The sequence below is a fragment of the Dromiciops gliroides genome, chromosome 3 (genome assembly GCF_019393635.1).
Source record: "Dromiciops gliroides isolate mDroGli1 chromosome 3, mDroGli1.pri, whole genome shotgun sequence".
NCBI classification, from domain to species: Eukaryota; Metazoa; Chordata; class Mammalia; order Microbiotheria; family Microbiotheriidae; genus Dromiciops; species Dromiciops gliroides.
The window spans coordinates 230,730,012-230,743,520 of NC_057863.1; the positions used below are offsets into that span (position 1 = coordinate 230,730,012).

Here is a 13,509-nt window from a genome sequence, read left to right on the forward strand (position 1 = left end):
TTCTACTAAATCTCCTGAAATGCAGAACCATTTAGAATGTGAGGTAAAGGATATGTGGATTTTATGGAACTGCCTTTTGGCTAAGTTCATTTTTTTTTTTTAACTTTAGAAGTGAAACAAGATAGATTAGACATGTGCCAGAAGTAGGCAAAGAGCACCAGAGGACACCTAATTTCATAATATCTTCCTCCCCATATATATAATCTTATCAAACTTGAAATTCATTTAAATTAACCATGTCTTGATTTTGGATACAATTAGTTTTGTAATACTAGTTTTAAGAGATTACTTACAACTTTGAATCATATATATCTATATATAGATATAGATATATAGATATATTAATTAGATCAATACTAATCAACACAAAGGAGAAGCCTCATGCTTCTGGGAACAAGAAAAGGAAATCCTATGCTGGAGCAGTTATACTATGGCATACTTCTCTCAGCAGCTTACTTCCCTTTGAATTCCTTAAGCTACTTTCCCCCCTCCCCCTTTATTTTGAATTCTTGCAAATTCCACTACCCAAAGCTAAGAATTCTAAGGGACTTTCCTTTATTCTGGGAATTAATTGTATTCAGCTTTAAATCCCAGGCATGCTTCTGGGCTGCTTTTCTTCAGTATATTCTCAGGGAATTCTGACTAATATTCATTTAATATTAGCCTTATGCAAAATGTAACCAGAGAAGATAAACTTTTTTTAGTCATTTAGTGCATCATAAAGCTAAGTAGAAATGATTTTTGGATTAACAAATACTATGCTATTTTGTCACTACTTACATGCATTAATACAAATAATGAAGATTCACTCACATTTAAGGATAGAGGTAGCTCTAAAATTCTCTGAGTTTGAATATATAGCAGGGATATAATTACATTTGGGCATTAGGGGGCATTCTGAGTACAAATAGTTAAGTTTTTTGCAAAACAATGTGTATAAGAGAGCCTCAGAAAACTGACTTGTTTTCAGAAACAAAATTTATACCATTTCTCATACTCAACAATATTTATCCAAATTTATTCATACTCTATAGCAAAAACATACAATTAAGGATTCTGTGGAATTTAGCTTCTCTAGATAAGGTCCCCTTTGTCATATGAAAACACATCTGTTCATCAGGGCAGAATTTTGCAAAGAACTTGGTAACTCTTAGGGTCTTCAGAAAATCACCAAGTCACAAGGACCCTGACTGCATTGTGTGTGGGGCTTTTTATGCTCTTAAGTTATCATGAGAGTGCATCCAATTGAGACAGGGGCCAGTCAAGTTCTGGGGATATCTTTGTTTCTTTTTAGGGAAAACTAATCCATATTGTGGGAAACAAGGGAAGTCTGGCCCAACCATAGATTAGAAGAATTGTTAAAACTTCACATACTTCAATATTGTCAATTAGAAGAGTTCAAACAACTCTAGGTGTATAATACTATGAAACTTTTTTACACTTATTCCTCACTCAAGTAGGAATGCTTTTCTGAATACTTACTTTCTTTCACAATTTAGCTCAGGTACATCCTCTTCCATTTTTAACTTCCCTAAATCCCTCCAGCTGAAAGTATTCTCTTACCACTTCAAATATTCTAGGAGGACTTTGGTTTCATCTCTCCTTTACTACCAAACTTTTATTTTACTTGTCTGTTCACATGTTGCATCCCTTTTAATGAAATATAACTACCTTGAAGCCAAGGGCTCTGTCATTTCAGCTTTGTATCCTCAGTGCCTTACCCTTAGTAGGAGTTTTCAATAGTTGTTCAGTTGACCCATTTGGAGATACCCTTGGCCCATTGTGAAAGCCTCCTTACTCTTAAAATTATTAATCTAGTCATGAGTTGTAAGTATATGTATAAATGTTTGGTAGTGTCTACACATTGGAAGGACAGATACTAAAGCTGAAGTTTAATATTTTGATCATGTAATGAGAAGACAGGACTCTTAGGAAAAGACTATCCTGAGAAAGATTGAAAGCAAAGGGAGAAGGGGGTGGCAGAAGATGAGACGAATGGATAGATGTCATTTGAAAATATATGGGGGTGCCTATCTCTGTCCTAAGATATAGTGAATTCAGCTGGGGTTTCTAATATATTGCTACTTATAAATTAGAGGCTATAACAGCAGTCTTTGGCATTAAGCATTTATTAAATCATATTAAATGTTAGTAAAAAGAGAGCACATGCCTCTGAAAGTTTAGAAGCCCTACATTACCTAAGATAGAGAGGAGAGAGAGAGTGAGTGAGAGTGCGAGTGAGAGAGAGCGCAACCCCTCTCCCCAAGGATTTTATCCTTTCCCAGGTAGAAGCAGATCACTGCACCTTGACACAAGCTAATTGGCCAATTCAAGTCCATTGATTGGCATGACTTGAGGGTGGTCCATATCAAAATGAGCAGTGCCCTGCTGCTCAGGGTCTATGAAAAACAGACCCTCTGAGGGCAAAGCTTTTAGGTAGCTGTGATTTTAATCTCTATTGTCTTTATTCAGAGGCCAAACTCCAACTTTCTTGACTCTGGGCTGGCCTTAAAAGAGGTTGGACAAGACTCCCTCCTGTGGGGGGCCCTCTAGGTCTCCCAGAACCCCATTATTTTCTCACATAGTGTCATGGAATTAATGAACATGAGCTTGGAGATAGTGGAGGACTGAAAGACTTGGCATGCTATGGTTCATTGGGTCACAAAGAGTTGGATATGACTGAACTACAATTATTATTTAAGAAAAGTTGGAGTGGTTCTGGAGTAGCATTAAATATTTTCTGCTCTCTGACTCCTGTCTGAACCCTCTTTTTTTGTTGATTCACCTGAATGGAAGGGAAAGCAGAACATGTGTTTATCCACCTTTCCTGCATCTCCTGTCACATTTTGGCTAAACTGTCAGCTGACATCAAAATACCTAATGATGCAGCAATATTAGCAAAAACTCAGTATGTGTAGCTTGATACTGATTGACACTTAAGTATTATTCTGTAAGTGATAGAATGAGAGAGAGGTAGTGGTGTCTTTTAGCATTTATATGTGATCCTGTTTACTTCAAGTGGCTAATTCACAAAAACTTATGCATTTGGCCATATTGGCAAGTTTTTGTATGAACAGGCATGGATAAAAAGACCTGAAGAACAAGCTTCTTAGCTATACTCTCTAGACAGACCCATTGGTTTGTTCATTCAGCTGCTATTTTTAGAGTATGTGCCTGAAAAAGAGTTAACCTATATCTAATAATAGCATGTGAAGCCATTTGGATGATCTCCTGAATTCCATTGCCGATATTGCTGTTGAAGCAAGCGCTTCTAATATTTAGACTTTTGTAGGTCAAATAAGATTTAGTATAATATCATTATCTTGGGAAGAATTGAAGATAAATTGGAAGTTGTCATTAAATGGCAACCATGCCATTAAGTTTTGTATAAGCAGCCATACTAATTGAACTCCACAGTAAACTTCAAATATGAATGAAGTGTTAAGAAAGTTTTATAGATGCCTCTTCTCTTTATTAACTCTAAAATTGAGAAAGGAAACGGTGTTTTTTTTTCTAATTTATTAAGGGAGTAGTAGTTTTGGATAATTGTGGTCAAACTTGACTTTTGTTACTCAGTTCAACATTTATGTATATGATGAATATCTATCAGCAAAATAAAACTTACTGAGATAATCATGCAAAGCCCAGTGCTAAATACTTTTATACCATGGATTCATATTGTGGTTCTGTCACTTAGTACCTCTGTTACCTTATCAGTTACCCTTTCTGAGTATCTTTTTTTTCCACTTGTAAAAGGTGGAATTTAGCTTCTAAGGCTCCTTTCATCTCTAAATCTATGATACTAAGACCAAAACCACTTTCTCTGCCATCAGGAAGCTTTCATTTCTAAGTAGGAAAAGAAGTTTCTTTGAGGTAGATGAATATTTTAGGGTCTTTTAAAATGTATACATAGATTCAGTTCATTATGGCTCTGGAATTTCGTAAGATCATTATTTTTGCTCTGGAAAATTCCTCTTAGATGTATTCTTATTATGCTATGCTGATTATGGTTGAGAAAAGCAGCTTAGTTTCTGATTCTCTTCTTAATTTTCCTGTTAAACCGTCTTTGATGAGCAGATCATTAGTACTTATGAAAAGATAGTAAGCTGTGACAAAACAAATACATTGTTTGATTAAGAGAAGTGACAAGTATTTTTCAGTTCATTGTACTTTTCATATCACTTATGTGAATTCTTAGCCTTAATATCTGTTAAAAAAAGTAATTGGATAGCATATTTCATCTGAACACTTCAAAGCAGATTTCAAGCATTAGCTCATGAACTTCACAATATAATAGAACATGGAAAAATGTATTTCCAGCTTTTAGGAGTGAAGGTTCTCTTTTTTCAAAGTATGAATTTCTTATCAGTATAATGAGATAAAACATTTGCTTAGTATCTTTATTTTTTAAATCTCTAACTGATATAATTTCACTCTAATATCTTTGCTATCCACATATTTCTTCAACCACTCTAAAGTGGAATATAGCAATTCCTCGTCAGAAAAGTGTGTTTGAGGTCAGTATTTTTTTTAAAGGAATAACCAATTAATATTACGGAAAATTCTATTAAAGTAACAGCAAATAGAGAACCTGTGTTGCCTTAACTAATATAGGTATAATTCAAATTGGCTATATCTGATCCTTGACTACCATTGAATTGTTTTGTAATTTGTAGATAATACTTTGTTTATCTTTTAAATTAGTACAGCTAATGTAGTGTCATGTTATGTCATTATATTTCAGAATTAATACCTGAGTTCAAATCCAGCCTCAGAAACTCAACACTTAGTAGCTGTGTGACCCTGGGCAAGTCACTTAATCCTCATTGCCCTGCCCCCCAAAAAAAAGAAAAGAAAAGAAAAGAAAAAAAGAATTAATGTTGAAATTTTAAAATACAAAACTCTATAAAGTAGTTTTCTGCATTTGCTTCATTTTATGTAAGATTTACCATTCTTACATTAGATTGCTAATCTGGCAGACACTACACTTGCAATGCTGCCAAAAAAAAATTGTGAATGCTGTGACCCTGGAAATGTTGCTTCAAATTAAAGTATTTTCATTATCACAGTGAACATGTATCCATATACATGTTAGTATTCAAATTGTCTAAAATGATAAAATAACTATATACTGACAGCCTCCACCTTATAAACATCTGCCATAAAAACAACTTGCCCATATGATTGACTGTCCTCTATATTCCTGGTAATTAAAAATATTAATGGAGGAACTTGGCTACTGGTGGAACTCTAACCTTCTGAAGCCTTCACATTCCAGTAGAGCAGGAGCCCCCATGAGAGCTGCCTTCACCTCTGCAGCCCTTGTCCTCCCTTTGACCCTGCAGTGCCCGATAAAGGAACCTCTACTGAAATTTTAACTCTTCCCACTCAAAAATTGGCAGCTCTTCAAAGTGTCATTGGGAGGGGAGCTATCTATGGAAACCAAGGGAGTCTTCTGTTTTCAGACTGCAGGGACAGGGATACTTGCTCTGCTGAGAGGAAAAGAGGTTATTTTTTCACAGGGTCATGTTGAAGGAAAGTGCTTATTAATAATACTTTAGAGAATTAATTTGATATAGTGGATTAACAGACACATGGTTAGGAAGAGCTGAGTTCTGATGCATAGTAGAAGTATAACCCTGAGCAAGTTACTTAACCATTGGAAATTCTCTAGGACTAAATTGAAGAGCAGTTCCTCTTTGCAGTAGTAGAAGAAATTTCCTCACCTAGCATTCTATATACCAGTGAAGTCACAGGTTTGGACAAAAAATCCACAGTAATAATATACTTGGGAAGAGGATATATACATAAATTGATAAATAGGAATACAAGGTATCAAATTTCAAGTGTCACAGTGGTAGTTCACAAGTTGGAATTTGGAATATACTTCCCCGTAGAAATAATGTTATAAATATTGTTCAGGTTCAGAGTTTGCTTGTATTTGGGGTTAAATAAATTCTAATAGGACATTCTTTTTTTTTTTTTTTTTTTGCGGGGCAATGGGGGTTAAGTGACTTGCCCAGGGTCACACAGCTAGTAAGTGTTAAGTGTCTGAGGCCGGATTTGAACTCAGGTACTCCTGAATCCAGGGCCGGTGCTTTAACCACTGCGCCATCTAGCTGCCCACTATAGGACATTCTAAGAACCAAATAATGAGGATACTCCTCTTTTGAAGATACATAGTACATTAAACAGATAAATTGCTAGAAAAATACCTCATCTACATTTTACTTCTGAAATTCTAACCCTTTTCAGCTATCTAAATGAAATCCAAAATTTGTTTTGTATATATAGTAGCTGCTTTATAATGTAACCTGGTCAATTTTAAAACAAAAAACAAAAAACCTGTTCTAGCAACATCCTGATGTCATGGATTAGAGTATTTCAGGCTGCAGGTTAGAATCCATTGTAGAAATTAGATTTTGTAGGTTTTTTTCTTCCTATTGTAACAGGTAATTGTTTCTTTTAAAATGAATGTACAGTACAAGGCAAGTATAGTAGATAATTTGTTACTATTTTTATATGTTTGGAATTGAAGTTTAGATTTGTAAATATTATTTTTACACTGATTTTACTTAAACAATTTATTTAAAGAGAATTGATTTGTGTATACCTCTTGAGTATTTTTGGAAATATTAAAAAAAAACTAACACATTTATCTTAACTATGTAAATTTCTCAAAATGTATTTTTCTACATGGCCCTTTTCAAATAAATCCAACATAGTTATTGAATAATATAAACTTTATAAGAAAGGAAAATGTGAGAAATGGGTGCTGACCACCTTCTCAAAATAAGTCCTTTCAGAGGCAACTTTGGTATAACAAAAGCTTTTTATTATATTCTCATGAGAATGGGCACCCACAGGTAAAAACAATAAGGAAGTGTGAGTGCTAAGAGTGCACAGTCCCTATTTATCCCTAAGCTCTAATATGGTAAATCCCTCCCCTCAGTCACCATAGGTTGGTTACCTCGGGTTCACAATCTTCCCAGAAGAGTTCTAACTAAAGTCTCCTTGATATGTTACCCCTCCCAGCCACATACACTTTTATGCAACGCATGATCAAAAATGGGGTGGAGATTTTAGGCAAAAGCAGAGAAGTTAATATTAATATGTCTATTAAGCAAGCACAGTAGAGACTAGGTTTGAATTTTTACCTACTTTTACTAGAGCACTGACGAGAATCACTTCAAACTGCTTTTTACCACTTAGCCCTTTAACCTTGAAAAACTTACTTTTCTCAAATTCTTGAGTTGACATAATTCATTAGATAATGTTGCCTGCTGTTCCTTATATGAGTATATTTTTCCCTAACTAAGAAGAGTCCACTACTTTAACAGGTTGTTCCTGTATCTTACAGATAATAAATACCTGTCTTTATTAACAATATCTTTTTATCACACGTGCAGGTTCTCTTGGCTAGCAGTTTTATACCACTTTACGCAGGCCTGAAAGCAGTGGAATATAAAGGAGAGGTAATGTTTTTACATATGCAAAGATATTTCTTATATTAAATTATTCCTGCAATATCCAATTTTAGAATTGTTCTGAAGCTATAAAAAAAACAATATTTTGTGAATTTGTTCATAAATGGCTTTTCTTCCTTTAAGAGAAGAAAATTTAAATACTTGGACAGTCACAGTCTTTATCTTTGTGGAAAGATTTAAAGAAATGTTAGCTAAAAAATTTTATTTGAAATTAGCGATTGCCTGAAATAAATATGTTTTTACATAGTGTATTTGCTTAAAAGCAACAAAATTAATATAGGTCAAATGTCTGGATATCATTTGTTTTTTTTGTTTTTGTTTTTGTGTTTTAAATTTATAAGCTTGTCAGCACTTAAAACATCTTAAAGCTTAACTTAATTGATGCTAATGAAGTCAGTATCTTGAGTTTGATCATTAAAGAGGTTATTTTGTATTACTATGTTCCATAGGTATAGTTTCTACTTCAAATTCTTTCTGTCCTAACTCTTCCTTGCCACTTATGAAGTATGTTGTGACATGTAAAACTATATGTGGTCACCTTATTTCTTTCCTAAGTTTGGGGAACATTAGCTGGGGTTCCTAATCTAGTTGTTACTTATAAATTAGAAGTTTTAGCACCAGTTTTGAGCTATTAGGCCTTTATTAAAGTATATTAAATATTAGTAAAGAGGGCACACATGTCTCTGAAAGTTCAGAAGGCCTATCTAGCCTAGAGGAGAGAACAGAACTCAGCCAGCCCTCTTGACTTTTGTCTTGCCATTCGACTTTGATGAACCTGGAAGAAAGGTTGAGGGTGACAACTTTGTGTAACTCTGCCTCATTTAAATCCAATTCACCTATGAATAAAGATAACAACTATGATATCATTAGTCTTCTTTAAAAAAAATGAAGGACAAATGCCAATTCTAAAGCCAATTCAGCCAATTTTTGAAGAAATAACTTTTTTTCCAGTTATATAATGTCCTCTATATTATGTCATATAAATGATCTTTTGTGATTTCTTTGGTTGACTTCAACAAAAAAGTCAATCAGTGAGCCAGAAATTATATTTTTATGAAATTGCCTTTAATCTGTTTATTATTCTTCACATTTGACAATGCTGCATAGAAGTCAAACATCTTACTCTAGTTTGAAAAACTAAGTTGGCAATGAATGAAATTCACCTAGCTTGTGTCATTTCTCCTTTTCTCTCCTTTTCTATTTCTTCTAACTGGATTGTTTTAAGCAAAGAGAGATGTAAAAATAGGAAAAAATGTTTTGAAGGCAGTAGTAGGAATAATGTAAAAACCAAGGAAAGGAAGCAATAAAGCTCAATGATGAAAATCAAGGAAATAAAATTAAGAGGATTCATTGAAGAGATACCAGGAGAACATGCATCTATAGTTCCACTTGGGTATGAGAAAGTACTTCCTAAGACTGTGTTAGGTCCCATGTGGCACTAATTTGAAAATGTGCTAAATGTTATATAGTACTTCTGGTCCCTAGAGTAGGTTACTTCTTAGGAAACCCTTGTCAAAGGACACTTCTTTTTATCATCTTCAATTCCCTGATTTTTTTCTAACAATGGTCCCAGCTAATTGTTGAAGTATCCTATTTGCTATTAGTCATAGTGTTGTTCCATGTATATTATATCCCAGGTACAAATTTTTGCCCAAATGTTTGGCCTACTTTTACAAACTAGCCAGAATAAATGGCCAAATTAAAAGTTCTTAACTTGCCCAACCTGTATCAGAAATAATTGAAAGCTTTACTCTGGTAGGATCCAAAGAAAGAGTCTTTATTGTACCTGAATTGTTTTGTCTTATATATCATCATAATATCTTATTATTTTTCTCTATTTTGTCTCAGCTTGCTTATCCCTATCTCAATCATGATGTAGAGATTATCTTTATAGTAACCCACTTGTTAGTAAGTTATTTGCTTCATATGTTGAGAGCTCAGGACCAAAGTCAAAAATTACCTGTTGTAATATTGAACTAACTTCTGCTCTACCATTGCTGATGTTAGTTAGTCATCTTATATTTGCTCATCCCTTTCCAAAGTCAAAACCTAGATTACTCCCACGATCTACCTTCTCTACTCCTGCTCTCGTGCTGTAGAATACCATTGAAGAAAATCATACAACTCTGATAACTAGGTCCACAACAAATTTATTATCCAGTACTTTTTGTGTGTGTGTGTGAGGCAATTGGGGTTAAATGACTTGCCCAGGGTCACACAGCTAGTAAGTGTCAAGTGTCCAATGCCAGATTTGAACTCAGGTCCTCCTGAATCCAGGGCTGATGCTCTATCCACTGCGTCACCTAGCTGCTCCTGTTATCTGGTCTTAACCAAGTTTACACTGATGCATGCCAGTACTTATACTCTTCCCTAACTGAATCAGTTTGCCCTTGACATTTGTTCTAAACCTCTTTTCTCCTTGATCCTCTTATAAAATTCTTTTCATACCCTTTTAACAGAGTACCTTACCTCATACTTCATAGAAAAAATTGACATCAGGTGTCATGTCACTCTTTTTCCTAATTCCACACTTTGAATAATTTCCTTTACACAGCTTTGGCTGGTGAGATGACCCTTCTCCTTGACCATATCCACTCTTCTCCTTGTGTCTTGGATCACATTCCCTCTTATCTCTTCCATGAACTAAGCCCTTGAATCATATTCTTCCTCATTTTTAACTTCTCCTTATTTGATGGAGCCATCCCTGATTCCTGCAAATGTTCTTAGATATCTTTCATCCTTTAAAAACAAAACCAAACAAACACACACAAAAAACCTTCTATTGACTCTACCTTTCAAGCTATCCTCTTATATTCCTAGAAAAAAAAACCTGTCTTCTTCTGTTTTTTTTTAAATTATGGCTAAATATATGGAACAGCACTATGACTATGGTTTTTAAAATTAATTGCTATTACTATATTTTATAAATTGCCATTTGTATGGGATAATTGCCTCAGTTTACCCAAATAATTCTAGGAGACCACCAAGCCAAGCAGAGATAGATTTATTTCATTCTCTTGAGAAGGGGCGACCCCATGCAAGAGTTGAGGAATGTGCTGATGAGCTCATGAGTTGGGTTTTTTTGGAAGTTTTGGAGGGGTCCCCTCATGCACAGGGTGAGCTCACAATTTAACATCCAATTCTGTCTCACCTAGTATGCATGTTCAGTGCGTGATCATGGTATGGATGCATGCTCAGCTATGTCTGAGAGCTGGGGGAAGGGGAGGGAGAAAGGGTGAAACCACGGGAGGGGGCGAGGGGAAGAAGGGAAAGATGGTGCCAGGAGCTAGGGTTTAGTAATGCAAGAAGGGAGAGGTAGTATCAGGCTGAGTCTGCGCTAGCAGGAGACAGCTCTCCTGCTTGGTCATAGAACAAGGGGGAAGTAAGAGGTGTGTTGTAGCAACAGAATATAGCAACATGGACTGGGGGCTTTGGAATGTAGGCAGGGTGGGGATGGTACCAGTGTACATCAAGTTCAGCAAAGCAAGATTACTACAATATTCTATTATTAGCAATGGGACAAAACATGAATAGAATGATCTGACAATAACAGAGACTGGGGGCTGGGTACTTTCCAGACCCCATCCTCAGAATCTGAACTAACTCAAGTCCACCATATCCCACTCACTATTGCACCACTTTTGGCAGTAAACATTTATTATTATATATGCCAGTAAAGGACTGCCCATGTTACAGTCAGTATGAGCAGAAGAAAAACCCCAGACCCATGGTGTCTCTCAGACAGACAGCACATAGTCTCCAGGAGAGTTCAGAAGACCTACAAAACGTACACTGTCCTAAGAGGAAGAACAAGCAGTAAGAAAGAGTGAGATCCTGGCATGGCCAAGGGTTTTATCCTCTTTTGATAGAAATAGGTCATTATATGTTGACCAAAGCTAATTGGTTAGCATCATTCAACTTCACTGGTTGACATGACTTGAAGGTGGTCTGAATTAAAATGACCTCTTCACATGACATCAGAGAAAGACCCTCACTCAAGTTCCTTAAGGCAAAGTTCATTATCTGCATGTGGTTTGATCCCAACAGTTCATTGAGCTAGACAAAAGAATCTCTCTCCATTTCTTTTGTTCCCTTGTGTTTGTCCTGGGCAAGATTTGCTGAAGTTCCTCAAGGACTGGACTCTTGTGGGCAGCTAGGTGGTGCAGTGGATAGAGCACCTGCCCTGGAGTCAGGAGGACCCGAGTTCAAATCCAGCCTCAGACACTTGACACTTACTAGCTGTGTGACCCTGGTCAAGTCACTTAACCCCAATTGCCTCACCAAAAAAATTTTTAAAAAAGAACTGGACTCTCTGGAGTTGAGGGGAGAAAGGATTGAGGCTTATCTGTGCTTCACCTCAAGAAATCCATTATTAATAATTATTTTCCACACCTCCTTTGCCTTTCCAGTCCGGTTTCTAAATGACTGAAATTGCTCTTTACAAGGTCATCACTGTTTTTGCTGCTGCTGCTGTTTGTTTGTTTTTAATCAAAATGCAGTAGTCCTTTTTAGTTCTCATCTATTTTGGTTTCTTTTCAGGGTTTGATTTTGTTCGCTATCCCAGTCCCTTCTACATATTCTTACTTCCCTGGATTTTCCTGATACTACTCTGCTAGGTTCTTTCCTATCTATCTGACTCTTTTGCACTCATCCCCATGCCCCAGTATCTCACTGTACTGTCTTAGCCCTTTCCTCTTTTCTCTGTATTTTTCCTAGGTGATCTTAGCAGTTTTTATGGATTCAAATATTATATCTATAAAGATAACTCCTAAATTGAAAGGTCCACCCCTGAATCTATTCTCTAGTCCTGCATATCTCTCTGATGCTGGTCATCTTCACCTAGATATCCCATAGGCATTCTAAACTTAACATGCCCACAATGAAACTTATTCTCTTTCCCCTAAACCAAAAGGTTTTTAAGCTTTTTGTGTATCATGGACCCCATAGGCTGCTTGAAACTTAGGGACAATCCTCTTCTCAGAATATTTTTTTAAGATGTGAAATATAGTATGTTGATTTACAAAGAAAACCAATTATATTGAAATATAGTTATGAAAATATTTTTAAAACAAGTTTGTGGACCCCAAGTCAAGTATCTCTGCCCTAAATCTACCCCTCTTCCCAACTTCCCAGTTCGCCACTCACCCAGGTTTAAATCCCAGGATGTCATTCTACTTCCTTAACCTATCTTCTATCCATTCTTTTTTTTCTCCACACCTCAACCACCTTAGTTAAGACCCCCATGTCCTCTCTCATGGACAATGCAATATCCTCTTAATTGATCTTCTGCCTTGGATTTCTACCCACTGCAGTCCATCTTTTCACACTGCTGCCAAAGAGATTTTCCTAAAACCCAAGTCTTATAATGCCTGTTCAAAATTCTTCTAGCATTTATAGCCCTTCACGACTTGGATAAAACCTATCTTTCTAGCCTAATTACACATTACACTCCTCAGCCATTGCACTCTGTGTTTCAGTCAAACTAACTCACTTGCTGTTCTCCCTGTACAACATTTGTCTCCTCCTGTCAGTGCCTTTGCACTGACTCCTGCATGCCTGGAAATCATTCTCTCACTTATGCTTTTGGAATTCCTAATACCCTTCATGGTTCAACTGTTGGATCACCTCCTTAAGGAGATTTTCTTGATTCCCCAGTGGTCAGTGCCTTTCTATATAACTTTGTGTTTATTTTGTATATATCCTATGTTTGTCTATATGTGAATATATCATCACAGTAGGGTATAAGCACTTTGAGGGCAGGAATTCTCTCTTTTGTATTTGTATCCCCTGTGCCTAGCAATGCCTGGCCTTAGTGTCCCCTTGCCAAGTGTTTTTGTTTTTTTTTATGTTTGACTTTATAGCCTCAGGATTAACTCCAGGTTCCTGACTCTGTTTTCTCCTATTTCTAGATTGTTATTTGACTATTCCTGTCTTATTGCAAGTTTCTAAGATCTTACCTAACTAGCCTCTGCCTAGAAACACCATGAATGTGTTGACCTCTGGTTCTGTTCTAACAACAGTA

At 36.0% G+C, this 13,509-nt stretch overlaps 1 protein-coding gene across 2 annotated transcripts in view; it reads left to right on the plus strand.

The window, feature by feature from the left end:
• Positions 1-13,509, plus strand: part of PNPLA4 (patatin like phospholipase domain containing 4) — a 54,645-nt gene that overhangs the window by 25,009 nt on the left and 16,127 nt on the right. For both annotated transcript variants that reach the window (XM_043990747.1, XM_043990748.1), the window contains exon 5: positions 7,410-7,475. In XM_043990747.1, the coding sequence (XP_043846682.1) occupies positions 7,410-7,475 (66 nt within the window). The remainder of the gene's footprint in view (positions 1-7,409; positions 7,476-13,509) is intronic.